This window comes from Penicillium verhagenii (assembly GCF_028828195.1).
Source record: "Penicillium verhagenii strain IBT 33310 chromosome Unknown utg000005l_segment0_segment0, whole genome shotgun sequence".
NCBI lineage: Eukaryota > Fungi > Ascomycota > Eurotiomycetes > Eurotiales > Aspergillaceae > Penicillium > Penicillium verhagenii.
In genome coordinates, this window is record NW_026643169.1 from 3,377,018 (window position 1) to 3,404,397 (window position 27,380).

Below are 27,380 nucleotides of genomic sequence, written 5' to 3' on the forward strand. Positions count from 1 at the left end.
TTGCGATCCCCTCGATCGCCAATTCCACCTCAACTCTAAATCTAGCTGTCATGGCGGTGGACCGACGCAAGGTTGCAGTGTTTGGTGCAGCCTTTGTGCTGCGACTACTTCTTGTCTGTCTTTTCCCATCGTTGCCAGACCTTCTCACAGGCCGAGTGGAGGTCTCGACCCCGGTAAACAGCTTCAAGCGGCGTATGTTGTTGAACACCCCAATGCACTTGGGTGCAATCAGAAACAACGGTACTAATGCGCAGTTATAGTCCAAGAAGGCCTCTTTCTCTATATCCGAAATGTCTCCCCTTATGATGGCGGTGTTTTTCACCAGGTAAGCGGAGCGCTGCGCTTCCTTGAACCCGAAGTTAACACCGATTGTACTATAGGCGCCGCTCCTCCTCCCCTTATTTGCTTTGCTCCCAGACGTGCAAAGTAGCCCATTCCCTACTGCTATATTCTACTTTCTTGTTGATCTAGTGAATGCGCATGCACTGATCACCATTTCGGAATCGGGCCAATCGGTCCAGACACGACTACACTCCGCCATGCGGAAGCACATTCGCTGGGACGGAGTGTCCATAGCAGCTTGGTAAGTCCGCATGAATAATACCGTGGATTGAACCGAGTTTCTTATTCAATAATAGGTTCTTGTTCAACCCCTTTACAATCGCAACTTGCTTGGCCCGGTCAACGAGCGTCTTCACCACTACGGGAATCCTTTACGCCGTCTCAAACGCCGTCGACGGAAATAGCGTCAACGCGATACTAGCATTGGGATTTGCGTCATACCTATCGCTTTATCCCGCCTTATTATTTGTTCCCCTGGCGCTGCTTTGCTACGACCAACAGACACAATCATCCAAGGCGCCCGGCGCGGTGGTGTTCTTTGTACAACATGGATCGATACTACTGGCCAGTGTTGCCGGTCTACTAGGATTGTCATACCTAGTCGCCGGAAACTTCTGGGAATTCATGTCCGCCACTTATGGCTTCCATCTGCTGGTCCCCGACTTGACTCCTAATGTGGGTCTGTGGTGGTATTTCTTCATTGAGATGTTCGACTCCTTCCGAGAGTTTTTCTTGGGTGTCTTCTGGCTTCACCTGGCCAGCTATGTGGGGGGCTTTACTGCTCGTCTGCGGCGACAGCCTTTATTCATTATTACTTCGCTCCTGGGCGTCTTTGCAATCTTCAAGCCGTACCCCAGCATTTCCGATGCATCTCTCTACTTTGCGCTGCTACCCTTGTACCGCCACCTTTTCCCTTGTGAGTTTTGTCTTCGCCCTACAATATCTAATCTTCAATGCATTGGACTAACCGTGACTAGTGATGCGATACACATTCTTCGCAGTCTCCGCATTGCTTTACTCCAGTCTTCTTGGCCCCGCATTCTACCATCTGTGGATCTATGCTGGATCGGGTAACGCCAACTTCTTTTATGCGATCACCCTCGTTTGGAGTCTAGGCCTTTCTATTCTGCTAGCCGACAGCATCTTCGCGGCTCTCAGAGACGAATGGGAGCAGGCCAACCCAGAGTTGCAAGGTCAAGAAGTGAAACAAATATAATATAATGAAATGCTTGCATTTCCATCGCATCATGAATCAATTCATGCTTCAAAACTCATACCCAAGTCAAAAAAAAACATTATCACATTCAAAATTCAAAACCCAGTCTTCATCTTAATTCCTTCGACAAAATCAAATAATCAAACTCTTTGGTCGTCCCATTCCGCAACTTTTTCGGCTGGGGTGAATACTCATCAACCACATATCCACCCTTCTCATAGAACCTGCACGCAACCACATTAGATCTAAAAACCGTAAGCATGGCCTTCTCCACCCCAACCGACCGACCGATCTCCTCCATCCGACTCATCAACAACCCCCCAAGACCACGGCCCCGCGCCGCCGCCGACAAATGGATTTCGTAGCAGTAAACCACTTCATGCCCATCTTCGTAGGTAACCATGAACGACAAGAAACCAAGAACGGTACCCGTACCATCAGTTTGGTCATTCTTCACAACTCCATTCGGGCCCGCATTCGCATTCGCCGTGGGCTTCGGCTCATCGGCTTCATCGGCATCGGCACCGGGCAGATCAGCCGAGGGCGCGACACAGTCGCGAATAATAAGGTACTTCATATCGGGCAACTTCATCTCCTTCCGCTTTTGGGGCCGAGACCATCCCGCGCCGGAGGCGGCATATGCTTCGCTGGATGTGAGCTCGATGAGATCCAGACATGCAACCAGGTCTGCGGTAGAGATGGTCGCGGCGGAGTACACGTCCAGCGAGGTGTTGCGGGGCAGATTTTCCTGCAATGGCACGGTTTTTACAACCCCATCCGCTTGGCTGGTTGGTGGGGATGTTTTGGTGGTTGTGGATTTGTTAGGTGGTGAAGCATCTGTATGTGGAGACACGTGGGATGTGATGAAATCCTCGATGCTCAGCGCGTTTATGCGCTCAACTAATGGGAGTTCTGAATATGTCATTAGCGTTTGAATGTAATTTACGTAGCATTCTGAGTATAGAAGGTGGTCTTTTTGGACCTGGTCGAGTCCTTGTTGGTTGTTGGTTTGGATCGTACTTACTTTTTTGGTTGGCGGAGACGCGTTGCGCGGGCGTCTGAGATCGCCGAGCTTTGGATTTAGCCACTCGGCCCTCTTGAGTTGGCATCGTTGATCGATTGGTTGGTATTTAGGCTTGATTTTTGGGTGTTTAGGTAGTAGACCACCAGCAGTGAGTATTTCTGACTGTGCTATACTTCAAATTAATGGTAATGTAAAAGTTTAGAGTGGGCCGGACAACAAGAGGTGTTTTCGGGAATCCTTGGGCGCTTAAAATCTTAATATGGTAAGATATACTTTCATTTTTCTCATGCATCGTGTAGTCAAACATCTACCTAACAATTATTCCGAATATGTAGATTTCAACTGGTTAAGCCAAGTGAGTTGGTCAAGCACTTATCGCTGGGTGGCAGCGTGCTCCTCAGCCCGACGCTCAGCCTCCTCAGCTCCCAGCTCTCCAAAAACGTCCACTCCCCAGCGGAAGGGGTAGTTGTATCGCGCGTTACGGTCGAGGTTGTTCAAAGCCTCGAACTCGGCATCAGGAATAACAAAGTCTGCAAAATATTAGCTTCACGCTAAACTAGCCATTCACGATTCTCCTTTAGTAACCTACCCTGGAAGTTGCTCTCAATGCGGGAAGGTGTAACGCTCTTGGGCAGCACAGCAGAGCCCCGCTGAATGGCCCATGAGATCAGCAACTGAGCGGGGTCCTTGTTAAGCTTCTTGGCGATCTCCGCAACTGTCGGGTCGTCGATAACACGCGGAATGTTGAATGTGTTGTTTCCGAGAGGGCTGTATGCAGTAGTGAGAATGTTCTGCAGTGATCATATTGTGTTAGTTTAACTGCCTTGCTAGAGGTGGAGGGAAAATATGTATTGAGTCTTACGTTTTCCTTCAAGAACTTGGTCAGCTCGGGCTGTTGGAGGAAAGGATGCGCCTCAATCTGGTTGGTGGCGGGAACAATCTTCGCAGTCTTAAGCAGCTTCTTGGTATCATCGATAGTAAAGTTGCTAACACCAATGCTGCGGATCTTGCCTGCAGCGACGAGCTTCTCCAGAACGGCCCAGGTATCGGCGACCGGAACATCGGCTATGCGGAATCGCTTTGTGACCGGGTCGGTCGGCGTGAGAGTTTCGTTGGTGTGCTCAAAGGCGACAGGCCAGTGGATCTGTGCAAGTTTAATTAGTGGAAACTCTTTTCTTGATTTGTTTTGTGCTGTAGATAACGCACCAGGTACAGGTCCACGTAGTCGGTTTGGAGATCTTTCAGGGTCTGGTTGAGGCCCTCCTCAACGTGGTCGGGGTGATGGTGTGTGTTCCACAGCTTGCTAGTGATCTGCGCATTTAAAAATCTTGTGTTAGCTGGCTCGAGAGTCCATGAGTCTAGTATTCATTGATGTTGGTCAACTTACAAAGATCTCCTCACGAGGCACACCTGACTTCTTCCAGCCATTTCCGACCTCATTCTCATTTTGATAGCATGCTGCGGCATCGATGTGACGGTAACCACTGCGCAAGGCATGCTCAACGGCCTTCTCAACTTCGTGAGGCTTGGAGAGCTATGTGCGCGTGAATTGGTTAGTGTCGAGGTAGATGTATAGTTACGAGAACATTCGCCGTAACGTACCCAAGTTCCGAGACCGACGGCGGGAATCTCGTAGCCCGAGTTCAACTTGTAAGTGCGTCCAAGAGACATTGTGGAATATGTAGCACTAGTACGAGACAAATCTAGTTTAATTGAAAAGAGAAAAGTAATTAATGAGTAGAAAGTAGAAACAGGGGAATTTCCATCTATTTATTTACGACCTCGTGCCCCTCCTTTTTTTCACACCCCTCCGCTCCACGCCAATAGAAAAGTATAAGGTGCTTTCGACACGCGGTCTGTTGATCTCGTGCTTTTGAAACCCCCGGTTAGCATTCATAGTAGATGGAGTGGATGTCAGAATCTATTGAGTGATCTTAGCTCAGGATTGCACAATTGCTAGGCCCCTCAGTGGATACCGTACTATACTTACCCGGCAGTTAGCTGGTCCATGCCCTCTTATTCGCTTTCCCCCTAGCTTTCCATGGAACGTTTTTTGAAAGGAAAATGAAAGTCAATGTTCTCCAGGGTTTCGTTCGGACTAAAATATCAAATAATTTTCTCTTTCTCATCGCCCGCTATGCAAGAAAAACATACATAGAACAGCATGTGGAATTGATCGAAGGCCTGTTTCTAATATGCAAAAGCGTGTGGAAATATATAAACAAGCAATATTCAAAACAACTTTCCCTCAATGATTGGAATCATTTCTACCAGTTGACCCAAGTATTTCTAACGTGCCAAGGTCAACTCAACTGCTGGTTGGAATTGCATATTTATTGAGGCCTTGGTTAAACCCAAAGATCTTCATTCAAATCATTACTAGTAAGTAGTGTATGAAGAAGACTAGATAGAGCACGCACGCGCAAAATGCTTCTAAAATTATTAGAAGTACTACACACGTACATAGTTCACGACTTCAAATGTTCCCGAGATCGAGAATCCGTTTCGGTTTGTGCGAGCTAAGCCATACTAGGCCCAGTGCATACTATTAGACGTCTGGATATGTACATGTATGGCAGTCTAAATATTAGTTATATGGGCAACGCGCGGCAATTGGCCAAGAAAACGAAACGCAAAACGAAACGCAAAATGAAACGATTTATGCATGTGAGCTTCAAGTATTGTAGCAGCAACTGTACATCATTCAGAACATTTGAAGATATCAATCTAGTATCTATACAGCACCTACTCTACACATGTGCAATAAGCGAAAGTATTTAGAAATTGATTGCTAATCGTTCTACATAAAGTATTTAGTTGAATTCCATATTTGCATGTGCACTGGGTCCATAGATGATATATCGGGTTAAGCTTCTGTTCAATGTTTGAAAAGTTGTGTGCTTTACATTGGACACTTGGATTTTTCAAGAGTGGAACCTTAGCCCCAACATTTGAACATTCAAATGAACCTTGAACCTTGGAAAGCCCTGGAGGTATTTGAACAGTGCTTGGGACTGACATGTAGATTCATAGTATGTATGGACACCCGTCCTCCCGGCTTCAGGACTGTGGAGAATCCAGACACATCCTTCGCGGGTAGAGGATCTTTGGTGATAGGCAAATGATGAGCCATCCAAGGAGCTGGGAGAATAGCTTCCAACTTCAAGCAATCTCGTGCCTACATAGAAGACCACCTCGTATATCAGTTAGCCACACACAATTCTTTCAGTCTACATTCAGCTGAATGTTCTCGAAAGAGTCATATTGAACCTGGTGAGCTCCTTCTTGGAAACTTGGAGCTTGGTTCGAACCCATCACCACACTGAAAACATGCAAGCTAAACTTGGTGGAAAGACCTCCATCAGTCTGCTATGCCTAAGTGCAGGGGATGGTTGTATCAATGTATCTTGCCTGTTGGAAGATCCCTGGTCTGTTATCAATGCATACCCTGCAGCTCAGTTGATAATGACAGCTAGGAGTAAGTGCATCCGATAGTTGCGCGGAGTAATGATGTGTTTTGGAGTAGATCAGATAGTGTTGGCCCCCAAATGAAATGCATCATGGGAAGTTGGGGTCCATTTTTCAGCCAGTAGTGATTCGAGGTGTGCGCGGCAGACCTGAGCAGAAAGCCGGTGACCCGCTCAGGCCCCGAGATCAGTAATATCGGCAACAAAGGCTATCGATGGTGGCGCCCGGGTGGTATTTCTTTGTTTAAGATAGGTAGGATACATCTGAAGTCAGAAAGAGAATTGGGCAGCTAGACTTCTGACAATCAAGGGGGTGAAAAGCTTCCCAGTTTTGACCTGATGAGGTGTGGGAAGCTATTATTCAGCAAAAAGCCACCTCAAGGCCCAAGGGTACAATCACCAAGTGTACAACGCAGAAAATGCCGATTACAAATGCAATGACCGACCTTGACGATGTCATATGCAGGCAAGAATGAAAAAGAATGGTAGAAAAGTCCATCTGTAGCCATCCATGGGATTCTACGAAGGAAGGGGTAGTACGAGTATTACTAATAGATCTGTTGATGTTGTGTAGAGCCTTAGGCGCCCCCGCCATTTCCCCCCGCCAAAAAAGTTGATTATTCATGAGCTTTAAGCGCTCAATAGAAAATCCAGGGGTATTTAAAGAAGTTCCTGGCGCCAGCCGTAGAAATGTTGCCATAACTATAAAATATTGCTCATCTTTGCATGAACTCCTCCACCATTTCCAACGAACCCAAATCAATTTAAGCATATTTTTCTTTATTTTTCCAAGCCAAAATGTCTTATTCACTTTACGACACATCGGTCCTCCCCGCCAAGAACGCCCTCACTGCTCTTGCTGCCATCCTCCGCAAAGGCGAGGAGCACTCCAATGGCGCCAACTTAATCACTGCCACCCTCCATGATGACATGAAGCCATTGAGCTTCCAAGTCTTTGTTGCCGTCTCCCTCGTCGAGAAAATGGTCGCCAGACTCACCGGTGGCCCGGTTCCAGAGTCTACCGATGACATTTCATCGTTCGCTGATGCTCAAGCATTCATCGAGAAGGGCCTCAAGGCTCTCAACGACGCCGATAAGACGACCATCAACAACAACGCTGAGAAGCTTGTGGAGGTCGGTATGGGACCTGGAGTCAACATCCCCATGCGCGCGGATAACTACGCCAGCGCTTTCAGCATCCCCAACGTTTACTTCCACGTTGTCACTGCCTACTCCATCCTGCGAAAGGAAGGTGTGCCACTTGGCAAGGGAGATTACTTGGGCACCTTTATGGGACCTTACCTCCCCCAGAAGCAGTGAAACACCCAAGGCTAGCCAGTGAGGCATCCATTAATGTAATGAGGAGCCCAAAAATTGAACCGCTACGGGTTATGAAAAGCGACGGGCTATGAAGATCTGAAAATTGAATAATACATTACTCAAGTGCTCCTCGATTCCTCGATTCTATGCGTATGGTCATGTGAGAAACATTCCATGAGTCCCCAAATACAGGCATTGGCCTCGAAATTTTCCGTTTGAAAATTCAAGTCATAAACTTAGATCAAGAGGATCGAAGATATTCTCCCGTGGTACTAGCAATTTTTGGAATGAGGTAAATTATCACCTCGTAGGAACAAAATTCGTGTTAGATTGAAAGGTTGATGACCTAGTTCTCACCAATGGATAATGGCGAATGCATTTAATACATGTAAATGATCACATCTCCCCCCACTGCGCATCTTGACGGGTCTCACAAATATTTCATCCATTGCCCGGCGTATTCGCGTATTCGCGGCCCCAACACTTGGATGGCTTGTATGCTGTTACATGACTTCATACTAAATCTTGTTGAATAATCAATAAAAGTAAAATTTCCATCTAACTATTGATTTTTTATATCCGGATCTAAGCTTAAGTGGATACCGGCCAACAACTTGAAGGGCCTACTTTGACCCAATGCTGCTGTGTCCAGCCGGGGATTGGTCAACTCCGTGTATAGATATGAAACGAATCCACACGGAGGAATAAAAAAGAACAAAAAGCCACCGATCGGCCAAGTGAGAGCTATAATTCGTTCGATAGTGGATTAAAGTACGGAGACTTATCGAGCCTCTTCAAAATTGACTGCTCAGGTAAAAGCTAAAGTCGTCATGGTGTGGATCCCCGTAGGACGCGGACGCATAAATTGGCATGACGTCAAACAACAAGTTCAGGTTGTGTTTCCTATAGGCTATAAGATCTTTACTTAGCTTCTGTATGAATTGACTTTGCGTTTTCGCATATATTTCAACGTGAAAATGATCGAAACAACTAAGCAGTGGGTAATTGAGAATGGGGATAATGGCTTCGAGGGCCTGGTCTACCGGGAGGCCAAGATCCCTCGGGTGGGAGAGAACGATGTGCTGGTGAAGCTTCACGCAGTTTCGCTAAACTATCGTGACTTGATCATTCCCAAGGTAATATCCGAGTCATTACACAACAAGTATAAATCATTGCATTAACAGTGGTTCTCATTCTTCCTGTAGGGGATGTACCCATTACCGCATCAACTCCCCGTTGTCCCTGCATCCGATGGTGCCGGTGAAGTCATCGAGGTCGGATCCAAAGTGACCGAATTCAAGAAGGGTGATCAAGTGACCACGCTTTTTAACCAAGGCCATCAGTACGGTCCAATCGATATTCCAGGCACACACACAGGGCTGGGTGGTGTGATCGACGGTGCGCTCCGCGAATACGGTGTGTTCGCCGAAAAGGGTCTCGTTAAGGCGGCGAAGAATCTCTCAGCGATTGAAAACAGTACACTTCCCTGTGCGGCTTTGACCAGTTGGAATGCCCTATATGGCCTCAAGCCTTTGAAACCCGGTCAATATGTCTTGGTGCAAGGCACAGGCGGTGTCAGCATGTTCGGATTGCAGGTACGTGCTTGATGAATGAACTCTGGAGTCAATTAATTTAATGCCGAGAACACAACCTCGACATTGTAAAGACTTTGTGACTAACCGCGTGGTGTTTTGCGAATATTATAGTTTGCTAAAGCGGCAGGTGCGACCGTGATCGCGACCACATCTTCCGCGCAAAAGGCCGAGAAGTTGAAGCAGCTGGGTGCGGACTACGTGATCAACTACAAGGAAGATGAGAACTGGGGCGAGACCGCTAAGAAATTGACGCCAGATGGTGCTGGTGTAGATCACATCCTTGAGGTTGGTGGTGCGGGAACCTTGAAGCAGAGCTTTAAGGCCATCAAGTATGAGGGTGTGATCAGTGTGATTGGATTCCTTGGTGGTGCCGACCCGAAGACGCAGCCTAGTATCGTGGACACCTTGGTAAACATTTGCACCGTCCGTGGTGTTTATGTTGGGAGCAAGCAGTTGATGAGAGATATGATTCGTGCCATTGAGGCCAATGACATTCACCCCGTTGTGGATGAGAAGATTTTCACCCTTGATCAGACTCGGGAGGCATACGACTACATGGTAAGTAGCAGATCACTTGGTCTGGTCCCTGCAACGAATAGGTACTAACATGATATACCGCAGTGGGCTCAAAAACACTTCGGAAAATTGGCCATCAAGATCCACTAAATGCCAATGGTAAAATTTGAGGATCTGGATATTACTCGAACAATGATAAATTTTATCCGAGATCGCTAGTAGCTACCTAGGTCTGTGGGGCCGGGAGTATGAGAGGGAACTTAACAGACATGTACATAGTTGCATGTAATAGAGTGCTCTTACTAATAGTTGCAAAGCTCGTTCTTTTTAAAAAAGGTTCACCCCATCAGAAGTCATTGAAATGGGTAAAGAACTATCATGATGTTTGTAGAAGGCTAAGATGTGTGGTTGTAGCCTGGTTTTTGAATGCCCGTTGGGCCATAGGCCATAACTGATGGATATTGAAAATAAGACTGATTTATTCCAAAGTCCGTCTCAGCTGATGCCAATTCGACAGCCGAGGGTTCACTTCGTTTCTCTATGGTATTCCTGCCTCTTGAGTCTTGGGTTGATCAAGCTGGTGGGGATCTTGGCAATGAGCTGGCCCCATACTATGTCCACAACGCTCCATACGCCGCGGCGTCGCGACCGATTTTGATCAGGCGTTAGCGTCAATCCATACTTGTAAGTTATTGTCGAGAGTTGAAGCAAAGTCCGAATGCCGCGCTTTATTGCCTATTTTCCTCTTTCTTTCGATATTGTGGATAGTGTACATTGAACCTGATCGAATTTTGCTTCTAAACGTAAACATAGTACATTATGTACATACTAGGTTGTAGCTTTGGGCATTTGGAGAGAGCTTCCCCGCCATTTTCATCTTGACTTCTCACATCCTACAAACCTCCTAGACCGACATTCCAAAATCCTGCAATCTAGATTCGAACTTAAATTTCATCATTTTGCTGCTTTGGATCACTTCTTAGCGCTGCAGCTACCCAGCTCCGTATCGAATTCCCGTTGGCTCGTTATATACGCATCTGATTACCCCTCATAACCTCCGATGCAGTCAAACACTACAAATAAGACCTCGACCTTTCCCATCGTTGGACCAGCCGATCGTCTTAAAAAATCCCAAACAACTTTTATTCGCCCAGCCCAAATGAGTCTCTTCGCTCGAGTGACATCATACCCGCCTCTAGGGCAACTGACCCCTCTGCAGCGAGGCCAGAACACCTTACGGTCTGAAGAGGGTGATGTGGTGAGTGCATAAATACCCGGTTGTCTTTTCATTATCTCAAATATTCCAATAATGGACAAATAATTGAAAATTTCCCTGTATCATACTGACTCTTATATCAGGTACGATTCACTGTCGTCATTGAGTCTAGCACTTCACTGCCAGAACAATCGTGGGAAGCACAGATCTGGCATAATATCGGCAGCTCGGAATGGAAAGCCCTTCCGCTACAAAGACTGGATTCCTCGCACGCGCCGTTGCTGACAGGCAATGAGGCCGAATATTCTTTCTATCGCTATGTCTTGACAGAGAAGGCTGCGCTTCCTGCTTCTGGTGGACATGCCCAATTTACTGTTCGCTTCCGCACCAACCCCGAAACTGAGTGGCAATGGGTCAATCAGCAGCACTCTGTGAATGATGGCGAGCTCGTCTTTGGCCCTCAGATCTCAGAGCTGACAAAGATATCCGCATCTAATGATTCTTCCCTGGATGCGAAAACGGAGCTTTCCAAGTATATTAATGGTCTTTCTCCCGAGGTGGAAGTTGAATCTCGTCGCAGTGACTGTCCAGGATCCTTGCTCTGGGCGGTCTCTGGAGATGTTGACGCAGCCCAGAAAGGCGTTTCTGGTTTGAAGCAACTCACTCTCGGAACACCTTCGTCTACGATCAAGTACTTCTCTTTGGTACGCATATGGAGCCCGTGGCTGGGTCCTCGTCACGGGAAGGACAAGTTTCAGTTGACGGAAGATGCAATTCTTTGCTCCTTTTTGCGGAATGATGGAACCCATCTCGTCCTGCTAGCCGTTTCGGGCATAAACGATGTATTGACTGTATTCCAGTCTGGCAATGATGGCGAGCTAGTGGTCAATGCCAAGAGTGATAATGCAAAACTAGCAAAATTTCACGTTCTGGTCGCGATAGCGGAGGACTTTGAAGTTGCCATGTCTGCATTGGTTTATGAAGCAAGGAAGGTTGTTAGACCATTTGGTGAATCCACCAATGGTTCTTCTGACGACCAGCCCCCGCTTTCTCCTCCAGCAGAAGACACAGTGATTGTTGAGAAAGATGCAAAAATACAGTGGTTGACCGAGTGGTTTGATGGTTTAACATACTGTACTTGGAACGGCCTTGGCCAGAATTTGACCGAAGAGAAAATTCTAGGGGCATTGGCTGACTTCAAAACACATGGAATCAGTATTGTCAACCTTATAATCGATGACAATTGGCAGAGTCTTGACAACGAAGGCGAATCTCAATTTAAACGGCGCTGGAAACAGTTTGAGGCAAACCCTAAAGCTTTTCCAAAAGGTCTGAAGCAGACCGTTGAGACAATTCGCCGGTCTCACCCTAGCATCCAACATGTCGCTGTCTGGCATGCTTTGCTGGGTTACTGGGGAGGAATCTGCCCCGACGGTGACCTTGCGAAAAAATACAAAACGAAGGAAGTGAAAGTCAAAGATCCTGCTGCCGGAGGCCCCATTGCACATGATATTTCAGACGGCAAAATTCTCGCCATTGACCCCGAGGATATCCAACGCTTCTTTGATGAGTTCTACACCTATCTCACTTCTGTTGGGGTAGACTCTGTCAAGACCGATGCTCAATTCTTCCTCGACCTCCTGGATGATCCGGAGGACCGCAAGCGATTCATGACATCCTACCAAGACGCATGGTCCATTGCATCATTGAAGCACTTTAGCACGCGTGCGATCTCGTGCATGTCATTGATTCCACAGATGATATTCCATTCTCAACTACCAAATAATAAGCCGACAATAGCATTGCGCAACTCGGATGACTTCTTCCCCGAGATTGATTCATCCCATCCGTGGCATGTGTTCTGCAATGCTCACAATGCGCTATTTACTCGGTACCTAAACGCCCTACCAGATTGGGATATGTTCCAGACCAGCCATTCATATGCCTCTTTCCATGCTGCTGCCCGCTGTGTGTCAGGTGGTCCAGTGTATATAACGGACGAACCGGGGAAACATGACCTAGAACTGCTAGGTCAAATGACAGCGCCAACCGTCCAAGGAGGTACTGTGATCCTCCGCCCTAGTGTCATTGGTCGCACAATTGATATCTACCATGACTACAACGAGGGCCATGTTTTGCGAGTAGGAAGCTACACTGGTTGGGCTAAGACTGGCAGCGGAATCCTGGGTTTATTCAATATCCACTCCAGTGAGGCATCGTGTATGATCTCATTAATGGATTTCTCCGGGGTCCATCAGGACTCATGTGGCCAGTATATTATCCGCGCGCACACAAGTGGCAAGGTCACCGAGAGAATGCAACCGATGGCGCAGGACTCCCTCGTGTCTGTCCTTTTACAAGAAAGGGCATGGGAGATTCTTACAGCATACCCGACCCAACCATTCACAATCAAAGGGAGCTATAATTCTAACGAGAGTCTCACCCACGTGGCTGTTCTTGGTTTGCTCGGAAAAATGACTGGCGCTGCTGCGATAATTAGTTCGGATATTTTTGTTGTTGAGAACGGTCGTCTGCGGTTTGATATTCATCTGAAGGCACTTGGCACACTTGGAGTCTACATATCTGATCTCAAAGACCGAGAAATCGCTCGGGATCTGATGGTCATGATTCTAGGACAGCCGGTACCCCAAAAGACCGTATGGAAAGAAGGTGGAGAAGATAGCCAAGTGCTAGCGATCGACGTTCTGGCGGCCTGGAATGCCATGAAACTCAACAGCGGGTGGAGCAATGAAGCTTTCGTACAGATATTTGTTGGCTGAAGAGTTACGCAGCATAGAGCCATAATTTACCAATTCGTTTTTTATTCTGTTTTTCGAAATAAGTCCAGCGAGAAGTCGATCAAAAAGGCCAAGTTGTGCTTGCTTACACGGTACACCTGGGCCCTGGCCCTTGAATCTGATTGTAGAATGCGCCGCATCATTGTTGTTCCGTTATGTCTTATCGGTGCGAATCCGATTATCGCGACCGCGGACAATTTCAATCGCTCCTAAGTTACAATTCCAAGCTCCATTACACTTCTGTCTGCCAACGATCGGCGCAATGCGGTCACGGTCAGTTCCGCTCCTTCGAGCGCAATGGTACAATCCTCGCGCCCTGCAGCCAACACCACACGGAGCACGTAGCTTTTCTCAAGCGACGCAAACAAATACACTTTTCCGCGAACTCCGTCGGCCGGTGTCATTATCGCAACATCCAAAGCTGCTATTACAGCAACAACAACGATTCATTACACAAAACTACCTCAAGCGCATAGAAGATGGCAAGAAGGAGTGGGCAAAGCATGCTGAGGAGATTAAGGCAGGCAAGAGAAAGGACTTTGCTGCTCATCTAGAGGAGCGAGGGCTCCTTCATGATGTTGTTGGGTACGTGACAATTGTTCTACTCTGAACTGGCTTCTATAAAGCCTTTCTCAAATCGAGAAGCTTTTAATTGACATGTTCTGGATCCTAGGGAGCGCGAATTACTACACAAAGTATTTACGGAGAAGAGAGCCGGAATATATGTCGGAATCGATCCCACAGCACCTTCCATGCACGTCGGTCACATGCTACCGTTCATGGTATTGGCCTGGGGATATGTGTGGGGTCTTCCGGTTACATTCTTAGTGAGTTTTGCGGTCACAAGCCTCAGCTGGTTGTTGGTGGATCTTGATTAACAAAGTATAGTTGGGCGGAGCTACATCTCGAGTTGGCGATCCCACCGGTCGATTGAAGGGACGAGAGCAGGTCCACACGTCGGTCCGAAAGGCGAACATGGCGAGCATGCATATGCAGTTGAAGAAGCTGGGCTCAAGCATTGAGGAGTATGGCAGGAAACATGGCTATGAGCGGAAAATGATTTGGAAACGGACTTTGGTCAACAATAACACTTGGTGGAACTCTACTTCTTTTGTTGAAGTCTTGCGTGACCTTGGAGCGTTTATGCGACTTGGACCCATGCTTGGTCGGGATACGTGAGCTTTCTATTCTTGCGATTGCTTGACTATAATTTTCTAACATGCTTTCACAGTGTTAAGAATCGAATGAACCAAGGTGACGGAATGTCCTTTGCAGAGTTCTCGTACCCACTCCTTCAAGGATGGGATTGGTGGCATCTATTCAAGAAAGGAACACAAGTGCAGGTCGGAGGGTCTGATCAGTATGGAAATATTCTGTTTGGAATGGATGCGGTGAAGTCTATCAGTCGCAACACTGCCGATGAGCAAGTTCGAAACCCTCTGGAATCGGAGTTGGACCGTCCCATCGGATTTACCACGCCATTGTTGACATCGGCCTCGGGTGAGAAGTTTGGCAAATCTGCTGGTAATGCCATTTGGCTTGACAAGGACATGACATCTACCTTCGAGCTGTATCAGGTAAGCTCAATGTTCGAATTCTTCAATATTCGTGTCTGACCCTTCACATAGTTCTTCGTTCGCACGCCCGACGACACGGTGGAGCGATATTTGAAGCTGTTTACCTTCATTCCTCTGCCTGAGATTGCCACGCTCATGGAGGAGCAGAATGTTGACCCTTCCAAGCGATTGGCTCAGCATCGCTTGGCCCATGAATTCGTGGAATTGATTCACGGCAAGAAAGAGGCAGAAGCCGTGTCTCTCCAACACCGCCAGCTGTTCCGCCCAAGATCATCGACGGGTCAGCCTTCACCTATGCCTCGGAGCTCCAGCCCCCCTGCTGGCCACGCTCAATCGCCCATGGCTGGTTACAGCACACCGCAATCCGGTAACGCTTATGCTCCCCAAACCAACTTTGCCAACATGCCGAGCGCCAAAGTGATCCTTCCGAAGTCTCTCGTCTACAACCAGCCGTTCAACAAGATTCTATGGTCAGCAGGCCTTGTTGCATCGAAGGGCGAGGGCCACCGCGTGATCCTTAATAATGGTGCTGCTGTGGGCAGTCGTCCTGGAGACAGCGGCCCCATGTCGGATGATCTCGCTTTTACTCCTATTCGGCCCTGGTCTGCTGAGAAGACACAGGAGTTTGTCATTGACGAAAAGCTTCTTATGCTCAAGATGGGCAAGTGGAAGTTCAAAATTGTGGAGATTGTAAGTGACGAGGAGTTCGTCGCCAAGGGACTGACAGCGCCTGGATGGCAATCATCGCCCGATGCTGTGGAATAAGTCCGGAACCCTTGGAATCCAGCATCTCCACTTTGTAATTCTAGTTTTACTCTACACATAGCGTATAGCATCTGTACATTACTTTGCATTGTGAATCATCTTCATCTCTTTTGCATCATTTTTGGGCGGAAAACTGTAAGGAGGTTGTCACTTGTGATACGTACAATCGGACCCGCCAAGACCGCACCACTTTACGCGTCGACGCGATCCGCGCCTGGATCCGCGCCTCCGTCCTTTATCTCTAGACTCTCCCTGACATTTGCGAGTTTGACCTCCACTTGAACAATTTCTATACCCCGTCGATGCTTCAAGTCGGGCTTTATATTTGCATTGCATAGACCTTCATTACCCCTAATTGCATTATAAGTATAATTAGCGAATTGACTGACAATGGCCAAGGCCGATGCCTCATCGCCTAAGGGGACGCCTCCTTCGACCGCGCTGAAGCGAACGACTTCTAGTACCCAGAACATGAAAAGCCAAAAATCAATTTTAGGATTCTTCCAAAAATCCTCCCCCGCGACTCCCTCTTCCGCCAAACCCCGTGAACCTGCGTCGTCCCCCGCACAACGAGCCTCCGAGAAACGCGGTGTTGGTGCGACCAAACAAACACCCACAACGCAGAAAAGAAGCTTCTCGAGTTTCGCCGCGGATTTGAGTCCTGTCCCAAGTAGCGATCTACCTATTCCGGATGAAGCTGAGGAAGATGCCGGTGTAAAGGTTGGTTTCAGATGATTGCGCGCCTAACAATCTGGATGCTGACGACTCTGCCTTTTTTTAACAGACAAAAGGCAATAACGCGCCAGATACCACAATGTCTCCTTCTCGTCGGGTATGTGAAATGTCAACTAACTTATCTATAAAGACCTTATTCTTACCATCCTGATCAGGGCAAGAAGAAGCCGGTCAGCTACAAAGAGTCTGATTCGGAGGGCGAAGAGGACGACGATGTGATCTTCCGTCCGAGCAGGCAGAATGGTCGAGCCAGTAAGAGACAAAGGACTGTCGTGGAGAGTGATGATGATGACTTTGAGGAAGCCGCGGGCGATGCTGGATACTCGGACGATGGTAAGCTCTGCCTCGAGCTAACGAGTAACCCGCGCTGCAACTAACTTGGACACAGAAATGGACGACTTCGTTGTTGCCGATGATTCAGATGAAGACGCTGCGCCCGTACCGAAACGGAAAAGACCTGCCACCCAATCTTCACGCAAGAATTCGAACCAGTCGGCATCTATGCCACCTCCCCCAGCCGACGAGGAAATCGATATCGACATCCCAGAGGGATCGGCTGGCACTGCACAACAGTGGAAGTTTGACCCGGAGAACAATGCGCCTCGAAAAGAGCGTGCCGTCGAATCGAAATCGACACTTAGCACCTCAACCAGAAAAGAAAAGGCCCATACGAAGGAACCAGAGGATCGATACCCCTGGCTTGCAAATATCAAGGACATCGACGGTAACCCTAAGGGTCACCCAGAGTATGATCCTCGGACCATCTATATTCCCCCATTCGCCTGGGCCAAATTCTCGCCTTTCGAAAAACAGTACTGGGAAATCAAACAGAAGTTTTGGGACACTGTTGTGTTCTTCAAGAAGGGAAAGTTTTATGAGCTATACGAGAACGATGCCACTATTGGCCATCAGCTTTTTGATTTGAAACTTACTGATCGAGTCAACATGCGCATGGTTGGTGTTCCTGAGATGAGTTTGTCTCACTGGGCAAATCAATTTGTGGCCAAGGGATTCAAGATTGCTCGTGTTGACCAGTCTGAATCTGCCCTGGGCAAGGAGATGCGCGAGAGAGATGCCAAGAAGGGTGGAAAAGAGGACAAGATTATCAAGCGAGAGCTAGCGTGTGTTCTCACAACCGGTACACTTGTGGAAGGTTCGATGCTTCAGGATGACATGTCCACCTACTGTGTTGCTATTAAGGAGGCCATCGTGGACGACCTCCCTGCCTTTGGTATTGCTTTCGTTGATACCGCAACTGGCCAATTTTTCATGTCTGAGTTCGTGGATGATGTGGATATGACCAAGTTCGAGACCTTCGTTGCGCAGACCCGTCCTCAGGAATTGCTGCTTGAGAAATCTTGTGTTTCGACGAAGACCATGCGAATTCTGAAGAACAACACTGGACCAACCACTCTGTGGAATCACTTGAAGCCGGGCAGAGAATTCTGGGAGGCTGACATAACGCTGAAAGAGCTCGACGCTGCAGAGTACTTCGTATCTCAAGACGATGAGAATGTCAAGGCTTGGCCCGAGACACTCCGTGAGGCCCGAGAGAAGGAGCTAGTTATGTCGGCTTTCGGTGCTCTAGTTCAGTACCTGCGCGTTCTGAAGATTGACAAGGATTTGATCACTATTGGCAATTTCACATGGTACGATCCCATCAAGAAGGCCTCCAGTCTGGTGCTAGACGGTCAGACCTTGATCAACATGGAGATTTTCGCCAACTCCTTTGATGGAGGCGCCGAGGGTACTTTGTTCCAACTTCTCAACTGCTGTATCACACCTTTCGGTAAACGAACATTCAAGCAATGGGTTTGTCACCCGTTGATGGACGCAAAGAGAATAAATGCTCGTCTGGATGCCGTTGACGCCTTGAACGCCGACCCAAGTATTCGAGATCAGTTCTCCTCACAGTTAACTAAGATGCCTGACTTGGAGCGGCTGATCTCTCGAGTCCACGCAGGACAATGCAAGGCCCAGGACTTTGTGCGTGTTCTAGAGGGCTTCGAGCAAATCGATTACACTATGGGTCATCTCAAAGATTCCGGTGCCGGCGAAGGTATCATTGGGCAGTTGATTTCGGGGATGCCCGATCTGACTGAACTTCTGGGGTACTGGAAGACGGCCTTTGATCGACCCAAGGCTAAGGAGAATGGCATCCTCGTCCCAGAGCCTGGTGTTGAAGAAGATTTTGATAACTCGCAAGCGATCATCGAACAGCTGCACAAGGACCTTGATAACGTCCTCAAGAAGGCACGCCGCGATTTGGGGTCTACTTCAATCTGCTACCGTGACAACGGTAAGGAGATCTATCAGCTTGAAGTGCCTGTTAAGGTCAAGAACATTCCCAAGAACTGGGATCAGATGTCTGCCACTAAGCAGGTCAAGCGATACTACTTCCCGGAGCTCCGAAGTCTTATCCGGAAGCTCCAGGAGGCTCAAGAAACGCACGGTCAGATTGTCAAGGAGGTCGCAGGTCGGTTCCATGCTCGCTTTGATGAGCATTACGCCACATGGCTGGCGGCTGTCCGCATCATCTCCCAGCTGGACTGCTTGATTAGTCTGGCGAAGGCGTCTGCCTCGCTGGGTCAGCCTAGCTGCCGACCTGTCTTTGTAGAGGATGAACGAAGCGTTCTGGAATTCGAAGAGCTCCGTCACCCTTGTCTTCTTTCTTCTGTTGAGGACTTCATCCCCAACAACGTTCAGCTTGGTGGAGATAAACCCAATATCGACCTACTTACCGGTGCCAATGCCGCCGGAAAGTCTACCCTTCTCCGCATGGTATGGCTCTCTTATTACTCTCATCCCCCCGAATTATCAGCTAACAGTCCCTAGACATGTGTCGCAGTTATCATGGCGCAGATTGGATGTTATATTCCCTGCCAATCCGCACGACTCACTCCCGTCGACCGCATCATGTCACGTCTTGGAGCCAACGATAACATCTTCGCCGCACAGTCCACCTTCTTCGTCGAACTATCCGAAACCAAGAAGATTCTCTCCGAGGCCACACCCAGATCCCTAGTGATCCTTGACGAGCTGGGTCGTGGAACCAGTTCGTACGACGGTGTCGCTGTCGCACAAGCTGTTCTCCACCACATCGCTACACACATCGGCGCAATGGGCTTCTTCGCAACACATTACCACTCCCTCGCAGCAGAGTTCGAGGGCCACCCTGAAATTGCACCGAAGCGTATGGCAATCCATGTCGATGAAACCGAGCGCCGCGTTACCTTCCTCTACAAACTTGAAAAGGGAGTTGCGGAAGGCAGTTTCGGTATGCATTGTGCATCTATGTGCGGTATCTCCAATAAGGTCATTGAGCGCGCCGAAGAAGCTGCGAAACAGTGGGAGCACACCAGTCGCTTGAAAGAAAGCTTGGAGCGCCGCAAGGGCGGTGGTTATGTTGGCCTAGGTTGGTGGAGTGATGTTGCCTGGGCGTTGCGCGAATCTACTTCCAGTAAAGAGGGTTCTGATGGGGTTACGGACCTCGGCCTTGAGGTTTTGCGCAAAGCGATTGAAGCACTTTGAAAGGGGGTTTTGATGACAATGCTACTGGGCCGTCTCTTATCTTACTTCTTCTTTGGATTAGTTTCATTTTCTCTCCCAATCTTGAGCATCGACCATATCTAGTGTCATGTCTCTTTTGTTCTGATATCTCGGGGTTAAGGCGCGTATGGACTCGGACGGACGTATGTGATGCTCTTTGAATTGAATGTTGATCAATTATCTCGCATTCACAATACCTTACAAGACTTGCAGCTTTAACGTATGATGTATGCCACCTACAAGGTATCTAGAAACCTTTAACATTCTTAGACTGGCGCAGTAATTTCTCGCGATAACGGCTCTTAACAATAAATAAGAAAACCCCACACAAGAAGAACGACGTACGCCGTCCAGGCGACCTGCAATGAGTCAAAAGAGCCATGGACTGTGCTACAAAATGAGGGAAGCAGATCATGGGCTTAATGATTTACGCGATTGGTGACATCCAAGTCAATGCTAAGAATCGAATACACCCGACAACATCATCTACGTCTGCAGAGTTTAAGCGGTTATCATCAAACGAAGGAATTTAGGTTTACGTAGACCCTCCAGCGCGAGGAATCAGATGTAAAGAAAGGGCGGAGAATCAAATCCCAAAGAGAAGACTTAGAATTTGGGAACTAAAAACCGTAAAACATCATGAAGTCCAGCTATTCTGAGGAGCAGCTGCGAACTGACTTCCGAAACAAACAACATAAAAGACAAGACAAGAGACGCCCGTAACTCCGCTTGTGCAACAAAAGAGATTCGAAATCAAAGGTGGCACATGGCCTCCTAACAGGCATTCATAATCTCCTCCACAGGGGGTTGCGAATAATTCGATGTAAACCAACGGATTCCTATTCTCTTGACAATTTCTTTCCGTAGCCAATAGCCTACTTCTTTCCGCCCTTGGAAGGGGTGTTCTTGGTAGGGGTGACGTCTCCGTCGATCCCCTCGTCAAGTACGGACTGATTCGGATCGTTTTCCTTCTCGACTCCTTCAATCAGACGCTCTCGTGCACTGAAGTAGTTGGCTCGAGCAATGGGAGAAGTAGTGTTCACAAGCTCGCCCAGCATCATGAAGTCAAACTGGTAGGGGTGTCAGTCAGGGCATCAAATGAGGATATTTAGGGCCGAAGAAGTGCCAAGTCACGAGGAGTCGATGAGGGATCTGGGTGTGTGAGAGATGGTGACAAGCGGGTTAGGACTAACATGTTCGATGCGCTTAGGACACACAATCGACAAAAGCAGCAAGCGCACCTCAGTGGAGGTCAAGTTGAAGAATTCGGTCTTGTAATCCATGGTGATGTTTATCGTTGGTTTGAAGATAGACTTGAAAACAACTGGGAAGTGGGAAGTTGAATAACGGAGAAGTTAACTAAAGAGAAGTTGGAGGGAAAAGAGGAACAGGTTGAGAAGAATAATGCAGAAATATCGGAGGGGTCGCTGCTGCGTCTCGAGGATGCGGATTTCAGCACACAGGGTAACTTTCAGCGCAGGCTCGGCGCGCAGGCTCGATGCAGAATACAATCCCAAACAGAAGACTTAGAATGCTCAACGCAGGCTCAACGCAGACTCGGCGCAGGCGGCTGGTTTTAGCGTATGCGGACGAGTAAGGGCATCGGAAAAGCCCAATGTTGCATGTCGAGGACTACTAAGTGTATCAAACCATGCAGGAAGTATGTTGGAACACGATATCGCGTCAGCCAAATTATGCATAGAACAAAGTGGCAGCCGTTGGTTTGTGAAGAAACTAGGGTGTGTAGCAAGTTATAGTTCAATCAATTGATGTGGATTTGCTGCAGGAGCATCGAAGGGTGTGTGAACGTCAACCCTAATATCATAAATTTCACCTATTAAATAGTTTAAGAACATACTGTTCTATGAACAAAAGGTATAGTTGGTCATTACCTAACGATTCATTGATCCTGGTGGTTTGCCTTGTATGCGCTGAAAAATGCTGGGCCAAACCTCAGGATAAAATGCCGAAGACTGGCGTCCTGCTTGGCTATGATCGCCAGTATAGAACTGGGTAGGGAGTTTCCCCATCCACCAAGGCCGCTCGACTGGCCTTGTGTTCCGAAAAGTAACTGGGCGGAGTGCATGTTTGTTTGGAACAAGATCACCAACACGGACCTGAATAGTACGAGGAATGGTATTGAACCGCATAGTGTTCAAATAGAGCACAGCTGTTGGTGGTAGATCTTTGGCATAATGAACTGCCGCTTCCCGAGATCTCCGTGCAAAAGCAGGAAGAGCCAGGTGAACAAAGTTGACATAGGGTGCTGATGTGAAAGCAACAAACAGCATGGGCATAGCACCACCAGCAATCACTGTTTACAAGCTTGTTAATTCCGGGCTTGTTGTGACATGGAGCCAAGATAGCCAAGACGGCCAAGACGGCCTAGGAATATCACATACCTAGTGGTGTAATATACCATTCATTTTCATCTGTGTAGCAGGATGGTGCCACAATTAAACATGCTGCACCAAAAAGAAGAATGGTCGATACCCGTAGCATGCCTAAGAACATGGCTCGGCCTGTTCCTCCATAGTAAACCAGTATACGCTCCGGTGGCCCTGCAAAGTCTCGGTTAACATATAACCCATCACTCATCCCCGGTATTTGACGGAATCAAATCACCTCTACGAATATTTGTTTTGGAAGCGCTCGGGGTTGGTACGCGTGCCGATGTTGAGTTTAATTCTTTTGATTCGGGTGCTGCTGGTTCATGGCGCTTGGATGGTCGGGGCACCTGGGATTTGAAACGAACCCATAATTGAGTTCGAAGGTCCCGTTGGACTGATCTCGGAAGCGCCACGCGCAATTGAGGGTGGAGGAGAAGATGCCGCATGATGTTGGAGAAGGTTTGGAGTTGGTCCCCCGAGCGGAAAGCCCGACGATATGACGATCGCGACCGCCTTGGCATTCCTCCTGTTGGAAACCAAGGGAACTGTCAAGACTCAACTCCCTGGACCCCGGCCCCCCATTGCTTCTCATGCCTTGAAGTGCCGAGCAAACTTATCACTCGAGCTGTGTGCTAATATTGCCTGAAAAAAAAGCCATGAGCTCATAGCATTTCGGCCGCTCGTCGTCATGTTTTTGACTTCCTCTAGCCCATGTGGCCGTTTCATACTACTATGCTTGAGCCTACTCCTCCTTCTACGACCTGGACGAGCTTATGAGGAACTATCTGATGAGACACTGAAGACATTGCCACGGCCAAGTGACGAGTTTAATATCCATAACGGGGCCATCTTGTCTCCTATCCTCCAGACTCGTGTACCTGGCACCCCTGGCCACGATGCGGTCCTCGATCACCTAGTCAACTACATACGGACGACTGTGCCCAAATGGGAGATCGAACTCCAAAATTCCACCTCTGAAACACCGGTTTCCCAGGGCAAAGACGTGCCGTTTGTCAACATAATCGCATACCGTGATCCCCCAGGCGCCCCCGTTGGAGACGTTGAACGACTCACATTAGTCGCCCACTATGACAGCAAATTGACCCCGGAGGGCTTCATTGGTGCAATTGACAGTGCTGCACCATGCGCTATGATTATGCATGCAATGCGCACTATTGATATCGCGCTGGACAAAAAATGGGCTGCGATGCGGGAGAAGGGGCTGGACCCTGCCTTCGAGGAAGAGTGCGGCATTCAGGTCCTTTTTCTCGACGGCGAAGAAGCATTTGAAACCTGGACAAGTACAGACTCTCTATACGGGGCACGCTCACTGGCGGAAACCTGGGATCAACAAATGAACCCGGCCATGTCTACATTCAAGACAAAACTGTCCTCTATCTCACTATTCGTTCTTTTGGATTTACTGGGCTCTAAGAGTCCTAATATCATGTCCTTCTACCAGACTACTCACTGGGCTTATCAAAATATGGGTGGCTTGGAACAGCGACTAAGGTCATTGGGTCAATTTAAGTCCTCATCAACCAGTCCATGGTTCATCGATACCTCCAAGGATTCGCATCAAGTTGTCGCTATGGGTGGTATTCAGGACGATCATATTCCTTTCCTGGCGCGAGGCGTGGATATCTTGCACGTTATCGACTTTGCACCATTCAAGGGATTTTCTCATGTCTGGCACACTATCGATGATGATGCAGAGCATCTGGATATGGCTACAGTCGAAGACTGGACCGTTCTCATCACAGCTTTTGCCGCGGAGTGGATGGAATTGGAAGGTTTCCTCGGTCAATCAGCAACCGTGAAAGCACGCATGGCTGAAGATCCCGAAGAGCAAGCCATTCGTCTGAACAAAAAGACTGAATTGTAAGCCTTCTCCGACCCTTACCGCTGGTTGAGCTTTCTTTTTTTAGGCGGTCTCCCTCCCCCTTTTATTTTGCATAAGATACCCCTATACACCAGGCCCCGGACTTGAATTTTACGTCTCATATGAATCATGCTGATTCTCGTGTACAGTTCATAATTGAAGCGAATTGTTATTCTTATCTCGGCAAGCACTGAATTCAGCCAACGCATCACGCATATGTTTATTACTATTAGATACACCTCAGCCTTGGAACAATTATTATACAAAAACATCACTTCGTCATGCTATTGATCCTTCTCAAAGCCCACTTAAAACATGCCCCCAAGGAAGTATCCACTCATTGTTACCAGTCCCCAAGTGGGCTGGAGGATCGAACGCAGAATAGCCGGTCCAGGGCACACTCCCCTTAGACCCCAAGCAATCCCAAATGCCACGGCACCTGCAACAAATCTCCCGTCGATGTCAGCCACCGTTGTCGAGGGAATTCTCCATTTCTCAGCGAGCGTGGGTTTTTTCCCTGGCTTTTCTTTGCCTCCTATTTTCCCGGGGCTGTTCAACAAATATGTCACCAGTGATGGACCGATGCCAAAGACGATGATCAATGCCAAAGAAGGATCGAAGCGAGAGATATCCGTTAGGAAGGCGAAGAACCTCGAAACCTTGGCCGGGTCGGCCATTCCAGTGATGAACAGCCCAACCCCAAACTCCAATCCGGCGAGATAGGAAAACAAGGTTCTTGATGTCTCTGACCGTGGAAGTACCTTCGGTACAACAATCAAATTTGTAATGCTAGAAAATAGTACAGCGCCGATCATGAATGATAACTCTGCTACCGATGGGTAGATTGAATTATAGCAAGGACCTGTTGCACACGGCGGGATACCGCTTCCTCCACTGATATTGGCAGTGACGAGAGCCGTGGTGAAGAACAGAGCCGTCGCAATCATCGAACGCACAGACAGGCGTGACAAGCCACAAAGCATATGCCCTGAAGTACAACCGCGGCCATTCTGCAAAATTCAAAACCAACCACCCGTCAGTGCTTGTGGTCATCGATTCATCAAAGGAAATATCCTTACCTTTGTTCCCCAACCCAAAAGAACGCCTACACCGAATGTTGCAGCTCCGGAAGCCAAGTCAAATGGTGCAGCAGGGTAACTGGGGATGAGAGAGGGGGCCAGGAGCCACACTGGGACCACACTGGACATCAAACCCGCAATGATGGGCACATTATCCCTACTCGGACGATGTATAGAGTCCGATAGCAGGGACGAAATGCCAAAGACCGCACCGTTATGTAGCAGTAGCCCCGAAGAGCTTTGGTAGAGAAGCAGGGCTCCTAGCGTTGTGTGAACCGGGGTGAACATAGTGCGTATCGATGAAGAGTCGTGGAGAGGAAATAGACTTTGACGGGAAATTGGGTGCAAGACGTAGGATCCGGTGGATTGTATGGATGTTCCGCGGAGTTGGGCAAAATGAGAGGCGATTGAGTATTGATAGTCCACCAGGATATTATGGTCTACCATGCATGCACATTCAATAGGAGTAAAAGATGAAAATACTTTGCCTCACTATTCTGGCGACATCAAAGGAATTGCCCGATCCGGGGACCATCATGTGGTCCCCGACCCCCCCCGACCAGAACCCGCATCCCCGATGTGGATCTAGAGGAACTTTGGAAAGGCGATTTTGAGCTTTGGGTTGAAAGGGATGTTGGTCGGGCTTTGCTGGACCGATTTGGAATGACGCATCTGAGTGATGCTTGTTTTATCTCGGGTTACACAGGAGCGCGTGGAGGCAGGGAGTCATATCAAGTAAGGGATGCCGACAGCCTACAGGTCATTAAATCCCCGAACTATACTCCACCGAACAATGGTCATTCAGTCGTAAGTCAGCCCTGGTCGTGGGATATACAACTTGAGTACTAGTTACGACCTCTTCTCTTAGACGTTCGCTATTTTTGTTGCAAACTGGTCGAACCCGTCTACAATGTCGGTATATACATATGACGAATCGCAGGCCATCGTCGTGCTCATTAAAGTACTTCTAGATCCCGGGCTTAGACCACGCTTACTGAGCCTATTGTAGCGCACGGCCCACCTGGAGACCTTGAGTATAAGGCATCAAATGAAGTGGATCCCCTGATACCTGTGGCCTTAGGCACTCATTTTGATGTATATTCTTCGAATCTTCAGTGTTCACCTTTTATGTAAAGCATTGAATTGATTAAATATCTACCATTTGAATAGAATGATTGGTCATGAGGGAACCTGATGATTTGAAGGACTACCTCTATTTCCGTTTTGTCCTTGCTCAATTGAGATATCAGGTACGCTAGTATCCGTGGTCATACTGTAACTCAGTTATCTGAACACTCAGATGCCATCTCAATTCTCTTATTCCTTTCATTCTTCTTTCAATCCCCCCCTTAATTTTATTCTACTCTCCACTATGCACTCACATATACTTATGCATGCTAGTATATTTATTAGGTTCGTCGCCAATCACTCCCTATGTTTCAACATTGCCGTATGAGCATCAAAATGACAAACAGAACAGAGCACGTGGCTTGGAAATCACAGATGACACAGTTTCAGAGAGCTGACAAAATCGAGGCAATGGTCGAATAGAAGGACGCGCGCCGCTGCAGAGTGGTCTGAAAATTTAAAGGAGGCCCTCTGAGGCTCTGACTGGTACTTTAATGTGTCCGCCAACGTGGGGGTTTGGATGCAGGCGGGCCTTCAATCGGGCGAATTTTTGCACAACGACCCGCCGTCATCTCCACATCCATGTGAATGAGTTTCGCCTTTTTTGAAGTCCAGGCAGAAACCCCCAGGGCCCAATCGATTTGAAAGCAAAACAAGGCCGGGTGTAGGCGAATGGCAAGTCGGTTCTCAAACCCAGAGTCTGTCCGTACTATTCACATAAAACTAAGGCACCTCCGACCATAACTCCCAGCCAGTCCGCAACTCAACCGCCCGCGAAAAA

General features: G+C 48.1%; 12 protein-coding genes across 12 annotated transcripts; 7 read left to right on the forward strand and 5 right to left on the reverse strand.

Annotated features, from left to right (window-relative positions):
- Positions 1 to 50: 50 nt before the first annotated feature.
- N7466_004782 (GPI-anchored transamidase subunit GAB1) lies at positions 51 to 1,558 on the forward strand (the record flags this gene model as incomplete). The annotated part of the gene is made up of 5 exons (XM_057164179.1): positions 51 to 192; positions 261 to 325; positions 381 to 583; positions 639 to 1,258; positions 1,320 to 1,558. 5 exons carry the CDS (start codon positions 51 to 53, stop codon positions 1,556 to 1,558), a joined length of 1,269 nt encoding a protein of 422 aa, XP_057022860.1.
- Positions 1,559 to 1,667: 109 nt separating this feature from the next.
- N7466_004783 (N-terminal L-serine N(alpha)-acetyltransferase NAT4) lies at positions 1,668 to 2,667 on the reverse strand (the record flags this gene model as incomplete). Its single annotated transcript, XM_057164180.1, has 2 exons — positions 1,668 to 2,470; positions 2,583 to 2,667. 2 exons carry the CDS (start codon positions 2,665 to 2,667, stop codon positions 1,668 to 1,670), a joined length of 888 nt encoding a protein of 295 aa, XP_057022861.1.
- A 287-nt stretch (positions 2,668 to 2,954) lies between these two features.
- N7466_004784 (uncharacterized protein) lies at positions 2,955 to 4,253 on the reverse strand (the record flags this gene model as incomplete). Its single annotated transcript, XM_057164181.1, has 6 exons — positions 2,955 to 3,112; positions 3,172 to 3,373; positions 3,445 to 3,726; positions 3,789 to 3,893; positions 3,970 to 4,116; positions 4,185 to 4,253. The coding sequence occupies 6 exons, from the start codon at positions 4,251 to 4,253 to the stop codon at positions 2,955 to 2,957; spliced, it is 963 nt and encodes a 320-aa protein (XP_057022862.1).
- Positions 4,254 to 6,847: 2,594 nt separating this feature from the next.
- Positions 6,848 to 7,369, forward strand: N7466_004785 (DUF1993 domain-containing protein; the record flags this gene model as incomplete). The annotated part of the gene is made up of 1 exon (XM_057164182.1): positions 6,848 to 7,369. The coding sequence occupies one exon, from the start codon at positions 6,848 to 6,850 to the stop codon at positions 7,367 to 7,369; it is 522 nt and encodes a 173-aa protein (XP_057022863.1).
- A 977-nt stretch (positions 7,370 to 8,346) lies between these two features.
- On the forward strand, positions 8,347 to 9,630 carry N7466_004786 (zinc-dependent alcohol dehydrogenase family protein; the record flags this gene model as incomplete). Its single annotated transcript, XM_057164183.1, has 4 exons — positions 8,347 to 8,505; positions 8,575 to 8,964; positions 9,076 to 9,522; positions 9,586 to 9,630. The coding sequence occupies 4 exons, from the start codon at positions 8,347 to 8,349 to the stop codon at positions 9,628 to 9,630; spliced, it is 1,041 nt and encodes a 346-aa protein (XP_057022864.1).
- A 910-nt stretch (positions 9,631 to 10,540) lies between these two features.
- N7466_004787 (putative raffinose synthase protein Sip1) lies at positions 10,541 to 13,476 on the forward strand (the record flags this gene model as incomplete). Its single annotated transcript, XM_057164184.1, has 2 exons — positions 10,541 to 10,738; positions 10,840 to 13,476. 2 exons carry the CDS (start codon positions 10,541 to 10,543, stop codon positions 13,474 to 13,476), a joined length of 2,835 nt encoding a protein of 944 aa, XP_057022865.1.
- Positions 13,477 to 13,756: 280 nt separating this feature from the next.
- On the forward strand, positions 13,757 to 15,836 carry N7466_004788 (tyrosine--tRNA ligase MSY1; the record flags this gene model as incomplete). The annotated part of the gene is made up of 5 exons (XM_057164185.1): positions 13,757 to 14,079; positions 14,168 to 14,321; positions 14,383 to 14,669; positions 14,726 to 15,071; positions 15,123 to 15,836. The coding sequence occupies 5 exons, from the start codon at positions 13,757 to 13,759 to the stop codon at positions 15,834 to 15,836; spliced, it is 1,824 nt and encodes a 607-aa protein (XP_057022866.1).
- Positions 15,837 to 16,226: 390 nt separating this feature from the next.
- N7466_004789 (mismatch repair ATPase MSH6) lies at positions 16,227 to 20,102 on the forward strand (the record flags this gene model as incomplete). The annotated part of the gene is made up of 5 exons (XM_057164186.1): positions 16,227 to 16,556; positions 16,621 to 16,668; positions 16,727 to 16,904; positions 16,960 to 19,352; positions 19,407 to 20,102. 5 exons carry the CDS (start codon positions 16,227 to 16,229, stop codon positions 20,100 to 20,102), a joined length of 3,645 nt encoding a protein of 1,214 aa, XP_057022867.1.
- An 893-nt stretch (positions 20,103 to 20,995) lies between these two features.
- Positions 20,996 to 21,403, reverse strand: N7466_004790 (uncharacterized protein; the record flags this gene model as incomplete). Its single annotated transcript, XM_057164187.1, has 2 exons — positions 20,996 to 21,190; positions 21,314 to 21,403. The coding sequence occupies 2 exons, from the start codon at positions 21,401 to 21,403 to the stop codon at positions 20,996 to 20,998; spliced, it is 285 nt and encodes a 94-aa protein (XP_057022868.1).
- A 609-nt stretch (positions 21,404 to 22,012) lies between these two features.
- On the reverse strand, positions 22,013 to 22,956 carry N7466_004791 (uncharacterized protein; the record flags this gene model as incomplete). Its single annotated transcript, XM_057164188.1, has 3 exons — positions 22,013 to 22,434; positions 22,523 to 22,681; positions 22,746 to 22,956. 3 exons carry the CDS (start codon positions 22,954 to 22,956, stop codon positions 22,013 to 22,015), a joined length of 792 nt encoding a protein of 263 aa, XP_057022869.1.
- A 242-nt stretch (positions 22,957 to 23,198) lies between these two features.
- Positions 23,199 to 24,395, forward strand: N7466_004792 (glutaminyl-peptide cyclotransferase family protein; the record flags this gene model as incomplete). The annotated part of the gene is made up of 1 exon (XM_057164189.1): positions 23,199 to 24,395. One exon carries the CDS (start codon positions 23,199 to 23,201, stop codon positions 24,393 to 24,395), a length of 1,197 nt encoding a protein of 398 aa, XP_057022870.1.
- Positions 24,396 to 24,700: 305 nt separating this feature from the next.
- Positions 24,701 to 25,759, reverse strand: N7466_004793 (YeeE/YedE family protein; the record flags this gene model as incomplete). Its single annotated transcript, XM_057164190.1, has 2 exons — positions 24,701 to 25,402; positions 25,472 to 25,759. The coding sequence occupies 2 exons, from the start codon at positions 25,757 to 25,759 to the stop codon at positions 24,701 to 24,703; spliced, it is 990 nt and encodes a 329-aa protein (XP_057022871.1).
- Between the last annotated feature and the right edge of the window lie 1,621 nt (positions 25,760 to 27,380).